This window comes from Vanellus vanellus, assembly GCF_965231255.1.
Source record: "Vanellus vanellus genome assembly, chromosome: 6".
NCBI lineage: Eukaryota > Metazoa > Chordata > Aves > Charadriiformes > Charadriidae > Vanellus > Vanellus vanellus.
In genome coordinates this window covers 48,015,859-48,039,009 of record NC_138911.1, presented here as the reverse complement: position 1 = coordinate 48,039,009, position 23,151 = coordinate 48,015,859, and the positions used below count along the sequence as shown (strand labels likewise).

Sequence of the window (23,151 nt, the reverse complement as noted above, 5' to 3'; positions counted from 1 at the left end):
ATATTTATCAGTGAAGTTGAAGATATTCTAAACACTGAGGGCAAAAGTGCTTGGAAAGCCCTAGACCCCCAGTAGATGTTCTCTGGGATACTCAGTCAACAATAGGTCACGGAGAAGCTATCTGGACAAGAGCGCTCCTGAGGAAGCGTGGAGACAGATGAGGGATTTTTGTAGAACACAAACTTCACTGCTTCTTCAGAAAAGCTTCAGCTAACCAATATAAGAGAGCGCACGCGGTTTCAAGATGCAAGTTCTGTTCCACTGGGTAAATTTGAAGAGATTCTAAACTTATATAAGTTACCTTAAACTGACTTACTGTTTCATAGCACAGTGCATGCGGAGGCCATATCCATTACTACTACACGCCTCCTTCCACAGACTGAGTAAGATCATTCTCACTGTGACCGAATCCTCTGGTTATGGGAGGTTTTCAACTGCATGCCTGATTAAACGCTGCCTCCCAGAATTCTTGGATAACAGGAATTAAATTTTAATGCCCTTAATTTAGTTGACACTTTTTCATAAGCCCTTTCCCCCCTCCTTCTCCTGTGTTATAAATGACCAATTACCTAATCTGAGGTAATGCAGGCTTTGGTCGAGGCTAATGAAGACGCGGTGGGTGAGATCCTGCTCGAAGCACAGAGTCCCATTAGGAAAGATTAATCACCTCTAACTTACAATCCCACGTTTTGGCTCCAAACAGTGAGAAGGCAGAGAAAGAGGCATCCATCACATTAACCAAATAATACAACAAATGCTTGGCACTTGATCAGCAGTAGGGTGCTCTCCTGACAGGAAGAGGAAGACTGCGAAATGAAGAGCAACAGCGGCTCTTCAAGGTTGCTCAGGGACAGAGATCCCCACACAAGAAGTAGGGAAGAGAAGTACCCCCAGCTAACACTTTGGACTTGTGCTTCAGAAGAGAGGGCTGCATCAGCCCTAAGAAGGAAGTACATTGCACTGTGTGGGATATTACCCTTTCATGGTAGTAAAAATATTCTCTCAACACAGCATATCTAACCAGGTGAAGGAAACCAGAGAGGAATAGTCTCAACCTAGGTAGAATGAAAGAAACCTCCGGCTACTTACTGTTATTGCATACTTCCAGAACTTCAGGAAGGGTTCGTTTGCTGCATCAACAAAGCCTAACTCTGAGTGACTATACCCTCTTCTAGACAATACATAGAGCTAACCTTCATGACAAGTCATTCCACTACTAAGTCTTTACTCAAAGAAAGAATAATTAATTTTGTGGACCGAGGCAGAGGGATTGATGGTGGTAGGAGGGGAGACACTTCCAGAACATTTGCCTTCTGATCGACTACATACTAATGCTGTGTAATTACTAGAAAAACAGCAGCAGAAGGGATAAGGAAATAATCCACATCTACCTACCTACCTACCTTCATCACCAGAAAGCATCAGACCATTAGAAACAGAGCAGATGCATAGGGTTTTGTTTGTTTGTTTTTTGTTTGTTTGATTTTTTCTGATGGAAGGTTTTGGTTTTGGGGGGATTTTTGTTTGTTTGTTTTTTAACTGCTGGGTTCTTTGAGGGGTTGTTTTAGAATTGCCTTATTCATTACTATTGTCAATGGCCATTAAATTTCTTTCACTTAAACAATGAAAATCCTTCCTTCTTATCCAGAGATGCTCCCAGAAAACTGAGAAATACTTCAGCTGTGACACAGAAGGATTGCTCCTTTACTCTTTTTTTATATATACATTCATGCCTCCATTCACCTTCCTTGCTGAGTCTTCTCAGCTTTTGAGGTACCTCAGCATCCATGCCCAGATGATTGAAATGGTTTCTCGTTCTTCAGATGATATAACTTACATACTTCATTTGTGCAATCGGGAACAGATCCTATGATGTCAGAGAAATGCTGAAATAGGATCCCTTGAAACTGGTAACATGTATGGCAGGAGATAAAAACCACACATTTTTTTCAGCTGTGTTTAGTCATTATCAAATTTAGCCTCTTCATAATGCTGGAGCAAGCTGACATCACCAAGTGCTCCATTTAGTTTGCAAAGTAGGAGGATGTTCCCATGCAGTCTGAACTTAACCATTCTTAAACAATTCAGTGCTGTCTTTACCAGGCTTCTCTCTACTGCTCATCAGTAAATATGCAAGTGACACATTTTTAGGTTTACTTCTCCCGAAGCAGAAAGGTAGACAAGAGTAGAAAAAGAGTCCTCTACTTGGACTCTGAACAATGAAGCAAACACTCCGATGGTGAAGCTCCACAGCTGCCTCTAGAAAAGAAAATGCCTGCTGCAACTGGCCACCAACTGTAATAGCTAAGCGGCAAATTGTGGAAAAAATATGGAAGGAAACCCATACAGTGAGCTAAAGTGGCAGGCAGAAATTTAAAATTTGATTTGACTGATCTCTCTGCAAATCTGAGGGGTGTATGTAACACTACCGTTAGGCACAGGAGAATAAGTAACCTAATTCAGGAGTATGAAATTTCTTTTTGAAAGCATTTCGAAAAAAGCTTATAAATTAGGCTTTCAGAAGCTCCTGTCCCACAACTGTTTTCAAATACTTTTCTAAATACTTAACCCTTTATTTTTCTAGAATAATCTTCATCTTATCTTCTTTTTCTTAAAGCCGTTCTTAAAGCTCATTAATGACTGTGTCTTTAGATGAACTGACCAACACTGAGCACGCTGTTCTAAGAACCAGTGGCGAACTGGCACAGTATGCCCACCTAACTTCAAATACGCATTTTCAGGCTCTCGAGCTGTGTCTATGAAGACACTTACCAGGCAGCAAGCAGAAGACTCAAAGGACCTACAATTATACCTACTTATGATACAAACCAGTGTAGTTCAGTTGAGCTCACGGACACAGGTGAATGGATACAGCAGAGACACCAACACACGAATTGCAGCAGCCCAGGACAAGGCCTCCACAAACACCCCATGATTACTGACAAGGGAAAATCTTAGTCAGAATTTGCTCCCTAAAAATTGCAGGGGACGGGGCTCTATAACTTCCATGCAAAAAGGAAGCAGTTAAACAAATGCCAACACTAACATCACATTAAAAGAGAAAACTTAGTTTTCCTCAGAGAGTTCAGCAAACTCTACTATGGGAGATTTCCTGGATCAAAAGGGCACAGACAGCTTTACTGCCCAGGCCAGAAGGTTCAAGACATAGAAAGATTGTGGGCCTTGCTATGTCCTACTTAAGGCAAATAGTCATGTTTACTTTTTCTTTGGTGTGTGAAACGCAAGAGGTGGATTCCTCAGACATCTTTGGAGATTACTGAAGCTGGTCACTGTGCTTGCTGGAGTCTGTATTGTGCTGGTGATTGAAAGCATAGGATTTCTGGTACCAAGGACCTTTCTGTTGCAGTTAGGAAGAGATACTTCTGCTATCAGGTTTACAAATTTTACAGGTTTCTGAGAATATCTGAGCTTAACCTTTGTTTTCTGAGAGGACTCGCACTAACAAAATATCAACCAAGTCAAAGCCTGCAAAGGGCAAATGCTAGAGATCGCGAACAGCGGCTCCATCAAAATTTCCTGTTGGATTTCCAATAAAAAGAAACTACAGTTTTCAGCATTCGCTGGGTGGTATTTGCTTACCTGGGCAACATACAAAGCTTATTTAGCTTCTGACCTCTCTGCTGTGGCTACAAGCCCTAATTAGAGACAAAATTCTTCTGATGTTGAAGCTTTTCCTCAAGAATTCTTTGAGATCTCCTTCCAATTCCCCCAAAACATCCCCCAATATAAGCTACATACTTGCCATCAAAGTGTAACAGCTGTTATTTCCTCAGAGCCTGAGCCAGATTTGAACCAGAGGAAGTTATGTAACTAATAGCATACTAGCTAGTCCCTGCCACCTTCTAACCGCCTTTTGAAGAGGAAGCTCCACTTGATGTGAAACAGTCACTACTTGCTGTAGTTGGCAGCTCCCAGATTGAAAAGATGCATAAGGCACCAGCAGCAAATGCCAAAGGGAACCTATTTCCCTTAAAATCAAAACAAAAAACCCAAACAAGCAAACAAACAAGGAGCAAGGGAAACTTTGCTTAGTGCTTAATAGTTTAAAAACTCTGTCTCTGGAGAATTCAATTCCTTCTGCTCTGATGTGTCCTCCTGCTCTGATGTGTCCTCTTGCTGTTTAACTGCAAGCTCTGTCGACTCACAGCTGCTGCTCTGTGCAGGCCCTGGGCTGTCTTCAGAAGGAAGCACACGGAAAAGACAAAGAACCCTTTCCCTCACTCAAAATAGCAAACCCTGAGTCAGAGAGAAGACAGCAACAGAGAAGGAATTCAGAAGTCTGCATTATACCGGTGGTGACAGAGTGAGCAAAGACAAAAAGCTGTACTTAGTTGATGCTACTCTCGTTAGATTGAAAGTTCCCCATACAGAACACACCGTGCTTTGTGCTCTACCTCACCCATGCCCCTGCTTTCATAGCCAAAAGGCCCTCAAGTTCCTGATACTTTGTGATCCAGTCTGGGTTTCAGAGCTCAGTAAAACCTACATATAGTAAACATGAGTCGCTTAATTGGAACAGCAAGAAGAGTTCAGTTATTTGCCAACATGCATATTTTTGAAGAGGACAAAGGAAATGTCACACTGTGTGCAGAAAACACCCTCACAGGTTTATCCATAAAGTCTTGATCATACTTTTCAACACCCTATGCCTTGAAGCCATAAAAACTACACCAAGATAAGACATCCCCAGATAAGTTTCTGGGGAGGACTTACAGAGAAAAAACAATCAGTGCAGCCTACCTTTTATTTTTTGCTAAATTTTTATAGTAGCAGAGGCAGCATACTGACCAAGAAGTGACAAGAACCACCACCTCTGAGGTTAGAAATCTCTCTGGTGTATATCTGATCACACTTAGAAGTATTTCTGAAGTTGTATCTAGGTATTAAAATTGGAGTGAGAAATCAGAGAAGAGATTTGATCATTGGGACAATTACTAGCAACTTCAAAAACTTGCTAGAGGTATCCAGATAAGAAGCTTCTCTGGCCCTGGAGAAGATGCATGACATGGCATTTACATGCCATAGCTCATGGGGATTAATGGCTGTTGGCAGAAACTGCAGCTCATGTCCAGAATGCTAAGTGAGTAAGAAAAAATCCTTATACAAAGGTGTTATCAATTTAGTTAGGTCCTAAAGTTCCCAAATTGAGTGAAATGTAACAGTTACGAAAATTGTAAGAAGTGCATTAAGAGTTCTGCTGAAAGGCATTCAGGTATTTGAAATGGAAAACTGTTACTGGCTTGCCCTAGACTTGTAGTTGTTCCACATTAATTAGGCCTAGTTATAAGGAGTTAAAAAGTGGGGAGGGAAGTTGGTCTCAGTCTCATTTATGCACATAAAGATTCTGTACCTCTTCTCTACTAATCACCTCCACAACACTTACGGGGATTTGAGATTAGAAATTATAAATCAGGAATCCACTCTCAGTCAGCAGAAAAACAGTAAAGTGCAAGTTCAAGCTTTTGGAAAACGCTAAGAACGTAAGCGGGAAGACAAGCAAGGTCAGACTGTTCTTTACAGAAGCATGAGGAAATGTAAGGCAGAGCTGTGAAGAACACGCGTCTACAACAGACGAAGGTATGTGTGGTAATCAGGCAGCAAAAGCGGCAGGCTCCAGGGACACGCAATGGGTGAAGAAGCCTTTCACCCCAGGCACCTGTTTCTGTAAAGAAAGAAGCTGTTCTGCAGAGCAAATGGAAGTTTTCTATCCGTAACTTCAAAAATAACTAGTGAGTCACTTCTATCACTTTCCACGCTGCCATTAAACTCACTTTAGCAACCCAAGGCAGGCTAATACCCTGGCCAGCTTGTGAAAGGTTACTTTTCTTCGTATTTCCCAAGAGCTTCTTTCCACCTTGCAGCAGAAGCTCAGTGGACTTCAGCCTTTTCAAACACCGGCTTCCAATGTTTCCTCCTTGTAAGGACAGTACCACCAGACCAGTATTTCTCTAGTCCAAGTCTAATTGAAAACAGGACAAATAAGACACACAAGAGGTCCCAAACCCACAGCCTCCACATAAATAGGAGAATGATGAGAGCAGAACTGCTAATTATTTTAAGTGACATGATCAGATAATTTAAGTTTCTGAGGCTGAAGCCCTGGAACATTTTGTACAAGACCTAAATAAATACATAAATAAATGTGGAACTAGGCAGACCTCTGCAAAATGCAACTACCTTCATGACTTAAGCAGGCTATCAACAAGGAATGACCACAGACAACAAGACGCAGCCTCAGGTTTACTGTTTGCTATTTCGTATGGCTGCTCTGAAACTACGGCATGTTGAAGTAGCCTCCAGAGGGTTTCCCAAGTCCTCTTAATTCATGGCAAACCCACAGTACTCGGTAAACATCGAGGAAGATAGAAACTGCAGAGGACTATACAAAGCCTTAGGTGATTTTAGAAAACCTCTTTCTGAGATTAATTTGGAGAGGAGAAAAAGGAAGTTGGAGAGATAGAGATTCTTTCTAACTTCATTTCAGGTTTTTGTATTCCAAACACCCACCAAGGGCCTGGGAAAAGCCAAGCAAAGGATACCTGGGGTCTGTGGGAGCACAGCACCATCTCGTGGAGCGAAGGGAAGAAATATAAGATACAAGGAATAAGTATTTCAGCACTTCAGACATCTGCAGCTTGGCTTTTTGACAGCCTGCTCTTCTAGCAGGTTAACAAATCTCTCTATCGAATTTGTGCTTTATAAAAAGAGTTCACTGCAGATCTATAAAGAACAAATGAACAACAAACAACTCCCTATTTTTAGCTCTCAAACTCATCACCATTAACATAAACACTGGGGGCCTCTTCATAAATAGAGACGTGTGGGCAGACAACCATCTGTACTGAACGCTATTTGCCAGCAGGCCTAGCGCAGCTGTGAGCACCCTCTTCTTGCAAGTCTGAATCTCCCGTGCTTAAGGTGGGCAAAGAAAACAAGTCTCCAAGTACTAAACTTGCCAAGACTATACTTCTACCTATTCGGTACTGGAAAAGAAAAGAATCCTTTTTCCATTTAGAAGGAGGAGTTGGAGGAAACTCAAAGGCAGCTATTCCACCCTTTCCAGTATTTGCTCCCTAACACGGAGATATGCTTACAGAGCATCTGAGAGCAAGCAACTTAAGCTACCCAACTGGTTCTCATCTTACTGGTCATAAATAAGAATTTCCTGGCACCAGTAAAAGTATGAAAACCTGGTTAGTTTCTACTTTATGGACTGAACTCGCTTAGAAATTCATCTTTGCCACAGAAAGTATTTAAGTGTCCTGGCTTCTAAAGGAGGCAGGCAAACGCAGGGGTCTCTGTGCAGGAGGATGTAGTTGATCTTACTTTCTGTTCCATCCCAAGTATTGTGCTATACCTAGCTCCACTTCAGTGAATACTTCCAAGTTTATTCTTATTTCATCCTGGTCTCCAACATGAAGTTTATTTATAACAGGAAGCATTATGATATACTGTCTATGCATTTTGAAAAACTCCCATAATAGGTTTCGTACAGATCTCTCAAGTGTGATATTTGGGCTAAGTATGTCCTCTGGTGTGCCTAAATTAAGTTTAAATGACTTGAGCTATCAACCTTCCATGCACATGAGCCACCAGCAGCAATTCCACTGCCAAGTGGGGATCTCTAAGGACTCTCACATGTAATTCACCACTAGTAACAAGTGTAAAAAGTAGAGGGGGAAAAAAAAAAAAAATAGAGAAAACAAGCTGATTTTTTTTTCCTGACAGTACAAACACTTAACTCCTATGATTGGTGTTTAAGCAATGGGAAGCAAAGACAATTTTGCCTGACCTCAGTTCTCAGCATTCAAATAACTATGACAAGATGAATTCTCAGGATATGCTCCACGCTACCGCAATATCTGCTGTGGCATCATGTGCAGCAGTCCAGGCTAACTCTAAATTTGAATGTGCAGGATTAACATGGTGTCCTACCTGGTCTAACATACCATGGAAATGTGTGCAACTCAGCAATATTTCAGACAGGTATTTCAGGTATCTATGTATGGCAACTCATCTACTGCATAGGTACGCTGCACAGCTGACAGCGCTGTTGCGAGATCAACGTCATGCCCCATTGGGTAACTTTGCATGTTTTCTGGAGTCAAACATTGTGCCCAATGACCTTGAGATCGATATTGATATCTCTCACACACACTCCCTCAACCAGATTTTCTCTTGTCACACATCACGCCTACAACCATTTGCCAGCAGTCAGATTCACAGTCACTGCTTCTGAGAACTTCTGCTCATTCACACAGAGCAAGGGCTTGAAAGCCAGGTCTGCTCAGTTCATTCTGCACTGGTAACACAACCAATCCAGTGTTAAAACAGCAAAGAGAAAAATAAGCCTTTGCTAATGTCAGTTGCCTTCTGTAACGTGCAGTTAGCTTGAATCCATAACTTAAACCCTGGTTTAAACTCAGGCGCTTCTCATGACAGTCTGCATTTCCAAGTGAAAGACACCTGACTGCTGAAGTCTCCAGTAGTAAAAAGAAATACCAATATTAGTTCTCTCTTGAGCATTTTGTGGTCTTCAATTATGAGAATATCTGTGACAGATGAACTATTAAAGACACAGATGCTTCTAAGGGACCTACAAACTGTATGATGGATTGCTTGTGATATTGCTATCTATCTTCATCATTTGCCTGAGATCAGCAGGGCAGAAATGTAACAGACAGAAGGTCATGTAGTGCAATCTGAAAAAGAAAAAAAAATAAAAGAAATATGACAGATAGTTATGGGAAGCCTGCAAACCTGACACCAGCTTTGCTGTGGCCAAGCACTGCAATAAGCTTTCAGACCAGAGACAAGAGGAAGACTAGAGGTCCAACCATACTTCCTTCAAAATCAACATGCCAGAGTCTCTCTGGAAGAAAAAATTGCTTATTATTTGGCAGGGGCATTATTAAAGCCAGAGTCTAGTCAAGACACTCTGGTCTACAGGTCAGTTATATTATCTGAGACAGTGACTCAAATGGACACAAGCACAACTCTCTCAGGTTGAGACTTAGAGGCATTTGAACAAAAACACACTATGGAGATCTGTCAACTCTCCTTTCCCAGGGAGGGAGTAATTTCCTACTCTCTTTCCCCATCCCATCAAGATCACCCTCTCGAGAACCCTGCTGGCAATAGAAACATCCTGAAAGGCATCTCCCAGTCCAGGGAGGTGACCACAAGCCCACATTGCTCATCTCCAGCATAGAGGTCTGGGAAGAGCCTCAGGGAAAGACTGACTAAATCATATACCTCTTGACAAAGGAGGATGAACTAACTTAGGTCAACACTTTGAAACTAAGATTAGTTGTTTTCTTTCTCAGGTTTTTAAGCTCTCTGATAATTTTCAAGATAAAGTCATTATTCTGACGCAGCCAATGAATCCTGAACTTTGTTTTGAAAATGATGAAATCAACCAGACCCCACTTTTTTATTCCTTCTTCATTTTTTTGTGAACTATTGTAAGATTTTCACTGGAATATGCCGAGTTTTGCTTGCCCTAATGTGCAGTTTTCACTGATTAAACTATCACCCAAGAAAAGTTTTCACCAGTTCTGTATGTACCTAAGAGTTTGAAATGAACATTCACAGATTTGGAAGTTTTCTCTTTTATGGACAGCCATTAGCTAACTGGGGTTTCAGTTAACACTTACCCCCCATTACAAACCATGTCATTTGATTTTTTTTTTTTTTTTAACTGAAAATCCTATTTTCTTCACAATGGGGGAAATTCCTTTGTGGCCCAAAATCTCTAAGGACAGCAGAAGGCAACTGAAGTCCCAGAACCCACTCCCAGTATTTGCACAGACCTCGGATGACAGTATGCAGTGAAACACCTCCACAAAGATAATCAAATCCACCAAAAAAGGCTCCCTCCTCGCAAAGCTTGTTTCACAGGTACCCAAGCAGTCAGTTTCAATCTGCCCCTTGGGGAACATTAAATTGTAATTAAAGTTTTGCATCTAATCCCCAATGTTCCACAGCTGAGATTATTATAGCAGCTCCTGGGTAACAAGATTGCAACGTAATAAAGATATGTCCCTGTATACAGCTAAACTCCACTGGAGATCAATAGCTAGCTTTCTTCCAATGACAGGTAATAATTAGTACATTAGGCAGCCTGGATAGTGAACAAGAATCTCCTTCAGGACCTCTGACTCCTCCTGCCTTTGTTTTTCTGTTAATAATTTCCATTGAAAAAAAAAAAACAAAACAGGACAAGCATACAAGATTTCTCTCTCTCTCCCTAGTCACCCTAGCCTCCTCCCTTATGTAGCCCAGACTTGAAGGCTCAAAAGCCTGCAAGAAGAAAAAAATAAAATAAAAAAATGTAGTGCTGCCTGCATCTCTCTGCACGTTTGCATTCTCTCAGCTACCTGTGACCTGTAAGTATTTTATGACATACATTTATCCATGCTAATGACGGTAAATCTAAAGGTAGCTTTCAGTCTAAAGTATAAAAAAATTTATATAAATCTTAAATACAAAACAATTAGGTATATTTGATATGTGGACTCAGAGAATCCCATGCCCGTTTTTGATCTGCCACTACTGGCATAAATCTCGAGTTACCTCATTGAAATCAAAGGAATTATTTTGTATTTTTAAGTGTTACCGCAAAAGAAGTCTAGTCCATAAAATCCAAAGACCAACTTCAATCTCCATCTATCTGTTCTCACCCATTAATGCAGACTTCTCTTTGCAAAATGTTTTCTATGTAGGCAGCCTGGGAAATAAACAATAACCACCTTGAGGACCCTACAGGAATAAGAAGGCAATACAGCATGTGCTACAACAGACAACTCCGTGCTGTCTGGGAAAGCACTAAGCGAACCTATCCCATCTCATTAATATCATTACACTCCATTTACCACACATCAGACTTAGAGCAATAGATTAGAAGCACAGATATCTAACTCAGTTGGGCACTGCAAAGATGCGAGAGCACAAAAAACCTGGTTGGGGGAAAAAACAGATTAAAGATTATTGCAAGCCAGAGCTTCCATTGACATTTGGCCCAACGTGGGAAACACATTTTCATAATCCACAGTGCCAGTTATGGCAAATTCATAGGGGAACGGAGGAAACAAAGCCACCTGTATTTTCACCTGGACTGGTGACTGGGGTATCCTGTTGCAGATAACAGCAACAGCTGCAAGATTAACAGGCTTTTGCAAGGGTTTTCCCCTTCTCTACAAAAGTAGATGCACCACCTGCATACCGTGTGGCATCCAAAATACCGCATGCTGATGAAACCTTAACTGGTGTAAGATTCATCTATGATATTTGGGCAATACAATTGAGGATAGGAGTTTCATAGCACTATGTGAAAAAAAAAAAATCCACTTAAAATAATGGTTCTCAAGCTCAGAGTGACTTTTGCCTACAAAATATGATGCTACATACGTTTGCCATCAGCTTCCAAATTCAGGCTGTACCATCTTCTGTGGAGAAGCTGATATAAGAAGAAAAGAATCTTTAAAGAGTGAAATTGATGGTTGAAGATTATTTTGGTGTTTTCCTGAGTTTTTACATCTACTGCTTCTTAAAGCAAATATGAACATGTGCAGGATATTACAAGGAAAAAGCTACATTAAAAATTAATCAAATCCTTGTTACACTTGACAATTTAGAACGCTTAATTTATTAACTTACATTTAGTGGAAAGATGTGCTTAGAGATCATCATCAGCAAACAGAGCTTGGGGTGACAGAACAGAGATTCCTATTTTGCCGTACTACATTTCTGTTACTGCCGTCAACTTACATCAATGTCTTATCAGAGATCACACCTGGGGTGTGCCATTACTGAAGGGACAGTTTCGGAGGCCAGCTCTTCCACGGAGCAAAATACCCAGGACACAGTACCACTCACTCAGCTACTTATAACATGAAAAGGGATAATTATTGCCATGACTACCAAAACGTATCACGTAAAAAAATACTGTCAAAGAGAGCAGAGATCACAAGGAACAAAATTATGGCAAGAGCCTTCTGTGACATGTTTATGAAAATGGCATAGCTGCTGAGCAGTGTCAGGGAGAGAATTAAGTAACTGCTTGAACTGCTCAAAGGTTGATAACAGAAGCTGTAATCACTGCCACCTGTAAAAAGTCTCTCTCCTTCCATCCTATTGAAGTCTGTAGCACGGCTGGACCATAGCTTATGTGCTGACAGCAGCCAGGTGTGCACAGATATCAGTGACTGATTGCAGCTCTCATCCTAAATGCTCCTTCTGCCAAGCTGTTGAAGCAATCGTAATTAAATTACTCACTAGAGACCTAGCTGCATTTTGGGCATCACAAAAGGATAAAGTTGGCTAGCTTTCGCAATTGAAAAAAAGGAAACACTTTTCTGTCAGGGCACCTTGAGAAGTTGAAAGGTACAGACGAAGCAATTCCAAAAAGCACCTGTCACTCAAATTCCCTCTTTCTCACACAAAACAGGGACACCCAAGTTCCTCCCCCTGATATCAACAATGCTATCCATCCCAGACGACTCCTAAAGGGAATATGAGGCAGGCAAGCAAGCTCTCGATCTACAGCCTGACCTGATGTTTTACAAGGAGGAAAAATACCTTTCAGTACACAGAAAAGCAACAAGCATTCTTAAACCACTCAAGTGCTAAAGCAATTACGTAGTGGGTTATTACTAAGCATCAGAAAAGTACATGGTGCTTTAATAAGAAGTAGCACTGGATCCTTGCCCTAAAGACGTCACGGTTCTTGGAGTTACAGTGCAAATGAAAGTAAACAATGGTAAGAAGGGTAAAAGCAGAGTTCACAACGCAAATCATAATAGTACAATTTACATCATACACTGAAATACACAGTTGCCCTTCCTTCCCCTTTTATCCCAGTTCTCGGAGGATAAGGTCATTCAGAGACAGAAGACACCAAAGGCTTGGGGTAGGAACTGAAAATGAGCCATCAGCCAGAAAACACTAGTTATAGTAGAGGGTACGTAAAAGAGCGCTCAGTAAGCGAGGGCGAAGCATGAGGAGGGAAGCAAGAAGTAGGCAGGGTGTCTGACCCACTGTAACGAAGTATGATTCACTCCAGATAAATCAGAGGTGACTCTTGCTTCAATGTAGGGTGGATGTCTCTGTAGTATCAAAGGCAAATCCCTAAGCGTGCTGATATTTAAACAACTGACTGGTTTAGCCATGCATGACTAATGAAGTCTATGCAGATTTATTTTCTACACACTAGCAACCTCTTGCTCTCTGACTCAGTAAGTGATAAGCCGGGCACATTAGAAATGAATGGGTGATAATTAAACATGAACAATGAAGAGGGTTTCTGTAAGTAAATCAAGCCGAGCATGCTGGCATTGACATTAAGGGAGGTCATGAAGTCTGGACAAAAATTGGCCCAGATGGTGAAAAACACAAAATGCTGAGGGAGAGGGAATAGGGTCCATCTCCCAACTGGGGGTCTGAATCCTGTCATGGAGACAGCTGTAACTGCTCAGTGACACAGACAAAAGAAGTGTGGCGTGCAAATGGCTCATAAGGACATCAGAATAAAGCCATCACCATAAAGTAACAGTTACTACTTTAGCCATTTGCCCTGCTAGCAGTCTCTTCTAATGACTATTCTGCCATGCTATTTAAGCAGGGGTGAGGGAAGCTGGTTCCAACACTGACTTTTTGCAACCTAGTCTACAGACTATGCTCCAGAAGCATCAACTCACTTAGGTACTCCTTTTCATAGATGGGGGAAAAAAAAGGAAGGGCATTAATCAAAGAGGGGAGGGTATCCTCCGACATCCCTAGCACCTCACCTAGAACATTTATGTGGCAGAGAGGACAGCTTCAGTCTTCCTCATTCAATCCAAAATACTCTGTGCTTTAGAGTAAAGTATTGGTCTTAGACTTGTTCTGCTAATTTTGATATTGCTCCTTTTAAGTCAAGAAAAAATAAAAAAAAAAGATTTTGGCTAGTGAGTAAGCCTCACTCACTATGATTACAGAGCTGAAGTTATCAAAAGCTCTTCCTGTGACAGTGCTAAATTAATGAACAAAAGAGCAAAGTCACCATGACTCCCTTTCCCTCTAATCTTTCCCTCGAAATGTGATTCACATAAAGACAGTAGAAGCATATAGGTTATGCATCACATGGAAAAGGATCTTGGAAGAAAAATATAACTTACTGCACAAAAAGAACAACAGCCCTGTATATTACCTCCCCTTCAGACAAAAAACAAGCACCACTTACCCCAAACAATCACACTGGAAGGTTAGAGGATTGCTCTGCTTATCAACAGGCTCTTTGAAAAGAAGGACAAGAGGACAAACAAACATGGGCTCTCTTTTCTTTTTACCTATCAAATGGAAAACTTGTTTGTAAACCAGGTGGATATTACAACCCAGAGTTTATAAATAAATGAATAAATAACCCCCCTAAAAAGCCAATCAATAGTCAGCAGATGGACTTCACTGTTCCAACAACAACAACAACAAAAGCTGTTTGAAAAAGTGCTTTATACTCTGCTTGCACTAGTCACTGCTTCAGGTAATCGATCTTTTACAGACAAACAGCCTCCATTAATACATACTTGTGTTAGCCTGGCAATTTGTCCTGGAAAGCTTGACCCTCTATGCTACTCATCTGCAAGAGGCACTGAGTAACAAGCAGTGTTTTCAATGATCTAGTTTGGCATACATATACCATTCCCATTAGCTAAATTGCCGAAGCATATTTTTTATGCATTCTCTCTGTGGAGAAAAAAAGAAAGTCATTGTTTGATCAGACAGACAAGAACTTGAAAAAGTTAAGGAATCTGTAAAGCTGTTCATAGGATAACAGTTTAAACACATGCGCATCTCGGGTAACTTGGAGTCTTTAACTATTATGTTTTCATCTCGTATCATGGTGAAGAACAGTAACAGGATGGAGTTCACTCCAGATGCAAGATGCTTCACTAACATTGTGGGTTACTTTCTAATTCTGATACCTTATCTGCCCAAAGTTACACATTCAAACAGTCTAAGCAACAGTTTGACATGCCAAAGTTGTTTAATATTCTTAAGTATCAATTGCAGTATGTTAATGCTGATTTCCTACATCTTAGTGTAACAAACAAATTCTGAAAATAGGTTGAAAGACCAGATTTATTGAATGTGATGCTGGACTGATTAAAATATCTCTAGACATTGAAGAATGAGGGACCACTTCAAAAAATGAAGAACAGATCTTAAATAGCAAGGACAATGGAACCAGCATATCCCAAATAGTACCATTGCTTCTATTTTTGTTTCTATCTTTCTTTATAAGTTAATGCTGGCCAGTATGCAAGGCAGACCTTTAAATTCAATTTTGTACAACAGACCTCCTCAAATAAATTTGAAGGCAGGGGGTGTCTGGTTTTTGTTCGTTTTGTTTCTTAACATTGGTACAAGAAATGATACAACTCAAAATGAAACATTAAAACTGAATTTATGCCCCCATGGCTTCTATTAATTTCTTATTCTGAGGAATCCTGATTCTTAAGTGTAAAGAATATCTAAAACAGAGCTGTACAATAACAGCTAAAAATTAAGGTTGTATCATCATTTACACTAGGAATTGAAATCCTCATCTTGTTAAGCAATACTAGTGAAAGTACAAACGTGTCTATAGATGTACAACGTGCATCTCTGCCACCCATGCTTCTCTTTCACCTTTCAGAAACAGCAGTTCCAAGACAATTGCATTTGAATTGGGAAGCTCAATGGCCCAGTCCTGGGACAAAAATTAAAAAGCAAAAACATATTGGCGCACTAAGCTTTCTTGAGTATTGATAAGACCAAATGACTTTGCAAAGTTTACACTCACAAATAACAAATCACACCTACCAACAGTTAACTGGGGATGATATAAAGAGATCATCAAGAATAATTCAAGAGAACACCAGATGCGCCACGTATCTATGTCAGAGGCACTAAAATATACTGCATCAAACACAGGGAAACACCAATTTTCCAGTGTGGGCGCTTGAATTAACAGAAATGGAAAGACAAAATACATTCAGTAAGTCCTCTTTTTGCTACCGTTTCCACTGTGTAAATCTAGACCTGTTCTATTGACTTCAATATTTCATACTTACATCAGTGGGAGACCACAATTTGCTCATAAAATAGAAATAGCCATCTACAAAATTAATAGAATTAGACTCCTGTGGGAAAAAAAAAGTTCTACCTAAGAGCCTGATGCATTTCTAAATAATAGCAAGGCTTCAGGTTACACAGAAGTTTTCTCCCCCTGCCATTACTTGCACTAAAATCCAGTCTAAAGAACATTTAATTCAATTAACATACAAGTGCCTATACTTCCATTAGACTCAGGTATAATAGCAACCACATCTAACAGATAGGAACAGGAAGGAAGCCTTCTCCTTCTCCACAACCCACAACACTTCATAACTTCATCAGGCAACCAGGAGTAGAACTGTCTTCAATGTCCTGATACATGCAAAAGACTAAAAAAAACACAAGATGATGTTATACGCACTTTTTGAAGATCCTGGTTGAAGTCTTGTCGTGTTCCAGGAGAAGTCCACATGACTTACCTTTCCAGACCAATTTGAAACCCACATCCTGCTGTGAGCATTACTAAATCACCAGCCAGGCCTGGCACTGGGAGGCTGACTACTACATTGCCCACATCACCCCCACTCATATCAAACCCCCGTCTCTGCTCTGCATGGTTTCCAGCTGCCAGCTTTCAAAAGCAGCGAGGAATCCCCAATTACAGACGCAGGAACCTGGCTTCCCGACACCTCAGAGCCTGCTCTGAGTCATTAGCAATGGCATAACAAGGGCACCGCGACATTCTGGAGCTGTGAAGCCCAGCACATTAGAAACAAAGCCAACAGTATCAATAATCTCTTCAGAGATTTCCTGGACATATACTTAAATACAGCCCAACAGGATTCAAAGTAGCATTTCTTTTACACAACAGTTTTATAACGTGCTATGCTTAGCAAGTCTAAACTGAATGACTGAATAAGTACTGCAAGAATGGGGAACTGGGTCTCCAATTGACAAAAGCAAACCAAAACACAGAAAATCGGAGCCAAATCTTGTGGTTCCAATATGAAACGTTTCTTCTGGACCAAAAAGAGTTGTTCTGGATTCCAAAATTATCCCGAATTAGATGCGGCATTACAGCCTATAAATCTGTGTCTGTAGTACCCTCCTTATAATGCCCTTGTCCAAGTGCAAATGCTGATAGGCCTTTCTTTCTTGGGAGAACAGGGAAACCAACGCAGAGAACACCATGTTTTATGAATGACTCAAAAACCAAACTTTTTGGCCTTCAGCAGAAACAGACCGTCACCACATGTTAAAGAGCTTGTCATTTGCACCATCAATTCAGCCACATCTCAAACTTGTAGGGGAAAGGTTGCAGATATGACAGTGCTGTGGCACCAATATTACATGGACCTTGCTGGTACCACTAATAAAGTCTACCTCAAATCCCCTTAATTAAAAGGAGCAGCTTGTAGGTCGCAGGTAGTCAGAGTGCACTGTAAGAGTCTCTTCTAGTCTTAAAATTTACAAGCACAAAGAACCAAATTATTGAAGCCTACTGTTATGCTTACTACAGCACTCATAATATGCTCCTTTGTTCCCCGCCTTGGAGCAGGGAGGGAGAAGGGGACTAACTGCCACTTAAATAAGAGAAGTGGGGAGAGAGTAGAGCTGAACTGATTTGCTCCCTCCAGGCAGGAGCAAAGGCCATATCAGGGTGAGCAGAGGGAATGACTGAAAGCTGATTATCTGCCCCCTAAAGGAAGACTTCAGGGTTTTATTCAACTATTTTATCAGCGATCTTAATAGTAATTGGCCAAGAAGAACATGCAATGTTTTGAGATCAAGCAAATCAATATGCCAAGAAGCACAAAACTGTTGCTGTATGTTTAATCGACCACCTGATTTTAAATGAACATTCTAGCAAACAGTACCCAATTTTTCATCTTAGTATACAGCTAGTAATTCAGTAGAAGACAATCTAGAACGCTGCTCAGCAGTTTTACACGGATTCCATGTCTTCGTTACCAAGGCTTGACTGAAAACCTCAGAGCATAATTCAGTATACAAAACCCAGCCATTTTGTACCTATGTAAATATTACACACAATATATACAAGTAATTTCTGGTTTCCCTAAACCAGGAATTCCATTAACATCAATTGCCATCATTGGTCCAATTGAGTTAGCTTTTAAAAAGAAGAAAAAAAACCAAAACTAACCAATACCGAATTGCATATTTTCATTTTAACAAGTGAAAAAAATAACCTGCTGTATGCTTTTGAAACTTTCCAGGAAAAAAATTTTGGCTTTGAAGTTGTGTTTCAATTGAAAGTAAAACTAATCATTTGTTCTCTGGGTTCCCATCCGTCAGAACTCACAGCTCACCAATGGAAAAGCCTACTTACGGTCATTACACTGGCTCCCAGAATATGAAGTCATGGAGCAATCACAGGTGAAGCCTTCCCATTGCTGATTACAGATGCCCTGATTCGCACAGGAATCTTCCTGGCAGGTAGTACTTGGTCCTGGAGAAGGGATGACAAGAAAAGGGGGAAACAAAGCTGAGAGACTAATTTTAGTTAGGCCCACAAAAGCTCCAATTTATCGTTACCATTATTATCAGGATCCTCATGCAGAAGAGAAAAAGCACTAACCAAACACTTTTCCATTTTTGGACATGCAAGAAACTCGGGTAAAAAGAGCACAAAGACAACTGTACACTCCACAACAAAACAGCAAACTAACACAGAGCAAGGAGGAAGAGCGAACAGCAACACATTCCCTCTTAGGCAGGCACAACTCACGTTCAGTGCTTGCTCAAAGAAATTTACTGTAAAATATGGTGTGACGCAAGGATAACAAACACTGCCAGGTTGTTGTGCTTCCCTGGAAGTTTGATCCCCTTGTAGAAAGGAATGCTAAGAAATGAGCCCATGAACAATGCTTCGTCTTACCCAAAGAACCCTGATATGTGGATTCAAACTGAGGTTTTGAAGCCTCAGTTGGCTACAACTTTGCTTTATAGGTTAAGCAAAAAAACCCCAAACAAACAAAAAACCAAAGACTCTGACTAGTGCCATTACATAGGTTTATCTGGAAACATGCCAATAAAGTCCTCAGAACGACACTTCTCTGTTTTGGACTGGTTTCCAAAGGCTTTGGGAGAAACAGAGAAGGAAGGAGCCACTACTAACAGAACAGCCTTTCACTGTTCTGTGATTTGGGCTAACAGTTGCTATCCTACTTGGATAAACCTTGCAAAGACACAACTGAAGCAACAGGCGAAAAAGTGATCTTCAGATCAGAGGGACTCTGAATGACAGCTAGTATGTCATCCACAAGGAGGTCGCTGGATTCTGAATCACCCAAGAGCAGATGTGAAGCTGCAAGCCATAGATTATAAGAACATGAGATTCGAAGTTACTTCCTGGGAAAGTATTTTATCTTCAGCATTCTAGACAAAGGTATGCTGCTCCTATTGCGCAGTATTTCAAATAAAATGTACAACTGTAGTTGTCATACCTACTATTCTATATCCTGAACTTGTTGGAAAAGAAGCAGCAGCAAAAGAAATTGAGTGGATTGGTGAGGATCAACTAGCTAGACTGTCGGAGATTGGTTTGTTAACCACTTCCAGTATCGGACAACAGCATAAGGATAAAGCAACAAGCGTTCTACCCATCCCACAATCTTCCGTCACAGTCTTTGTTTGCAACAGTAATTCCATGAGGCTCATCCTACTCTTCATCACATCAGCACCACCTTTCTGTACTTTATAGATGAGATAGGACACACCAAAGTGGAGACAGCATTTTCAAATGTTTTAACCCAAAATGAGACCCATCAATCTCCATCTGACACCACCCACAGTGATTTCACTGAATCCCATCGTTATACAACATCTTTGATATTTACATTGTGCATTTGGGTACTTTTACATTTCTGAGTCTTTGTAGAACCCACATCTAACTAGAAGCCTCATGTCATGCCATGATCCTTCCAACAATTCAAAGACCAAGCCAGGGGCAGACCCTTATAGTTTTGGTGCAGAGTTCCTGGTCTTCCCACCAGATCATCTTTCCCCACTTCAAGAATAGAATGGGTGAATTTCAGTAGCTTTTAGCTATCTGTGTTTCTTTACAACTCTCCTACAATGAGAAGGAACACGTGACTATCAGTAGGCAGAGAATGTCACAAAAAACTAAGTTTCTTCCACAATCTGTTATATTGTTAAAAAAAGAAAAAAAAAAAAAAAAAAAGAAAACAAAACCCCAAAACCTCTGGGTAGAAGCATAAGTGTGGATAACAAAAGCAGACAACAAAACCCCTGAAAGAAAATTCACCTATTGAAAACAGGTGGCGGCAGCAGCAGCCACAGCAAGAAAACTGTGTTACCATACTGAAAGTTGAGCAGCATTTTTCAACGCTTTTCTCCTCCCCTCCGCCTCTTCTTCCCACCCACCTGACTCTCATTTGCAGCTGTATGAATCCCAGTGGTCTCACTGGCACAGTGTGAAGTTAACAGATCACTTCTAGGATTGCAACAGCGCTGACAGACTTTACAGCGTGGGCTGGTAGGCACATGTATATACATGCTTCCCTCCCACCTTTACACTTATAAAAGACACGGATATAACTATAAAGGCACACAGGCGTCGGGTTGGGGTCTGACACTGGCTTCAGACTTACTCTGGCCCAGCAAAAGAAGAAATGACATTTAACAATCTGAAATACAGTATTAGTTGTCGTTTTGCCTAAAATGTCTGAGTTATCCAATTATAAGGGATAAGGACCTGATACCTCTCCTGTACCTTATTATCCCATTATCTAACCTCTAACCCTAAATATGAAAGCCAGTACTCCTAGAGGTATAAACAAGCAAGATATATACATCTAAAAATGTAACCAGAAAGCAACTGTGACTCTATGCAAACTTGTTACTGCATCAACTGTAAACACCATTACGCAGAAGCAAAAGTGAACAGCATTTTCTCTTCCTGCACTTCTGAGAACACTTTAATCAATAACTGGACTTCACAGTAGGCATCATCTAATGGGGATATCCTTTGTCTAGGTGCCACAAGAGAAATGACCAGTACTTTACTCAAAGAATAAGACTGCATGAGGCCTAGTACCTGCGGCTCAAGGTGCTCACAGAAAGTCCAGAGAGCCAAAGGACTGGAATTCATGACCAGTATTGTGGTTTCTGAACTGTACTTTACAGAAACCAACTGTGAATATGGAAACAGTACTTTCAAAGCAGCCAGAGAAGAAAAGAAAAAAAAAAAAAAAAAAAAAAAAAGAAGAAAAACACCCACACAATGATGAGGAATTTTTGAAAGCCTGACAATACCACAAGGAAGCTCGAAGCCTGATCTGCTGTCTTTAGAGTCAGTTGTGATGGCACAGCATAGATGCTGGGTATTACACTTTGCCTCGCTCCTTAGTACTATGGGCCATTTGCATGGTAAAAGGATCTTTGTCTCAGAGTTCATCTACTCCTGCTGCTTACGGTCCTTGCCTGATGTCATAATCCTCCATCCGCGGCAACAGAATTTTGTTCAGAGCAATTAACAGGGATGTCACAGGGGATTAGGATTTTGGATTAGGGAGCAAAGCGACAGAAGCACAGGAAGACTTATAAAACAGAAGTTTGTGTTACCACACACATACCCTTTAGTGCTAACGAACAAGGAAAGAGAAGACAACAAAATTTATATATACAGCAGTAGAACTGGTTCTAAAATACCAATGCTGTCAGGGTTCAGGTCTATTTTCAATCTCATTCTCACTTACATCAGTCAAATTATTTAAAAGTTTCAGAAATAGTCTTCACATAATCTGAGATACATGCAATAAATCACACTATGTTTTTAATTAATAAAATATGCATACTGACTTGAATTTTGTCCTTAAATTTCCAACACTCTGACAACACTTGCTGTTTCCCCTGAGCGCATTTTAGTTCAAAGGCCTTGTTTTTGTTGTGTGTTTGTAGCTGGGCTTGGCACATTGTCTTCTTCACACCACATGCACAGTGGAAAAGGGAGTGAGCAGGCTGTAGATATAGAATAAAAGTGAAGGCCCCAGTGCAGAAAAGCATCCCTGCTAGCAGAAGCATGACTTGCTCTGTCTCCTCCAAACTATGCCTACCAACAGAGCCGGCTCCTTAGGAATAATATGGGCAAGCAGAATTCTTCAACAATGTTCATTTCATCTTTATTTCTGCATCTCTAATTTTAACTGGAACAGCTCAGTATCTGAGGACTTGCAGGATCTGAGATCTCGTTGGGTCTCCCTCCCCAGGAAGGAGTCCAGTATTACACTTTCCTTCCAAGATGTATGGTTTGATGTATGGCTAGATGTATGGTTTATTAGTTTTACCACTAAGTATCTGAAGAAAAATCACCTTAGAAGAGTACAGTAGCCAGATCTCTTATCCATATTCTGCTTGGAAAAATTACTTTGTCTCCCTAACTCTCTCCTGCAATTCCAGCTGTATGGTAGGTTTCTCATTGCCCTGAAACTATAAAATTTGAATTCTACTGCTGTGCGTTGCTAGAACTTGCCATGTTTCATCCCACAGGTGGGGGGCTTGCTTCTCTGGCAAGAGAAGTCATTCCTGCTGTGACATTTGAAAGATCTTTGCAGAGGAAGGAACTTCAGGAATAAAAGACAGTATTGTGTTTATCATTCTTCCAAGTTACATGGGGAATCAGTTTCTTTATACAACAGCCACGGGATTATGACACAGTTGCATTATAAGTCGTGCTTTGATCATGACTAACAATAAGCATTAAGCCAAGCAAACCATTCTTGATCTTGCACATAACACCTTCCTTCACACGTTGAAAATTCACTCCTACCGAAAGGAATCTACCATTTGTATTAATATTATTTTCTCAGTAAGATGAAGATCTGCAACAGGCAAGGTTCATTGGCACCGTGGGTCCATTCTCACACTCCATCTCCTTAAATGCTCCCATCTTTTTTCCTTGTACCTTCAAAGAGGTGAGGAAGAGATAGGAAAGTAACACACACGAGACATTTTTACTGTCTTTGCAGAATAAGGTGCTTCTTTTGTACTATAGTTCCTAAATTGCAAATGCCA

The 23,151-nt window shown here is 40.7% G+C and overlaps 1 protein-coding gene across 4 annotated transcripts in view; it reads right to left on the bottom strand.

The window, feature by feature from the left end:
- The window catches only part of NRXN3 (neurexin 3), a gene marked incomplete at both ends in the record, with an annotated part of 989,746 nt that overhangs the window by 533,594 nt on the left and 433,001 nt on the right, over positions 1–23,151 (bottom strand). For all 4 annotated transcript variants that reach the window (XM_082484857.1, XM_082484858.1, XM_082484860.1 and 1 more), the window contains one exon: positions 18,446–18,565. In XM_082484857.1, the coding sequence (XP_082340983.1) occupies positions 18,446–18,565 (120 nt within the window). The remainder of the gene's footprint in view (positions 1–18,445; positions 18,566–23,151) is intronic.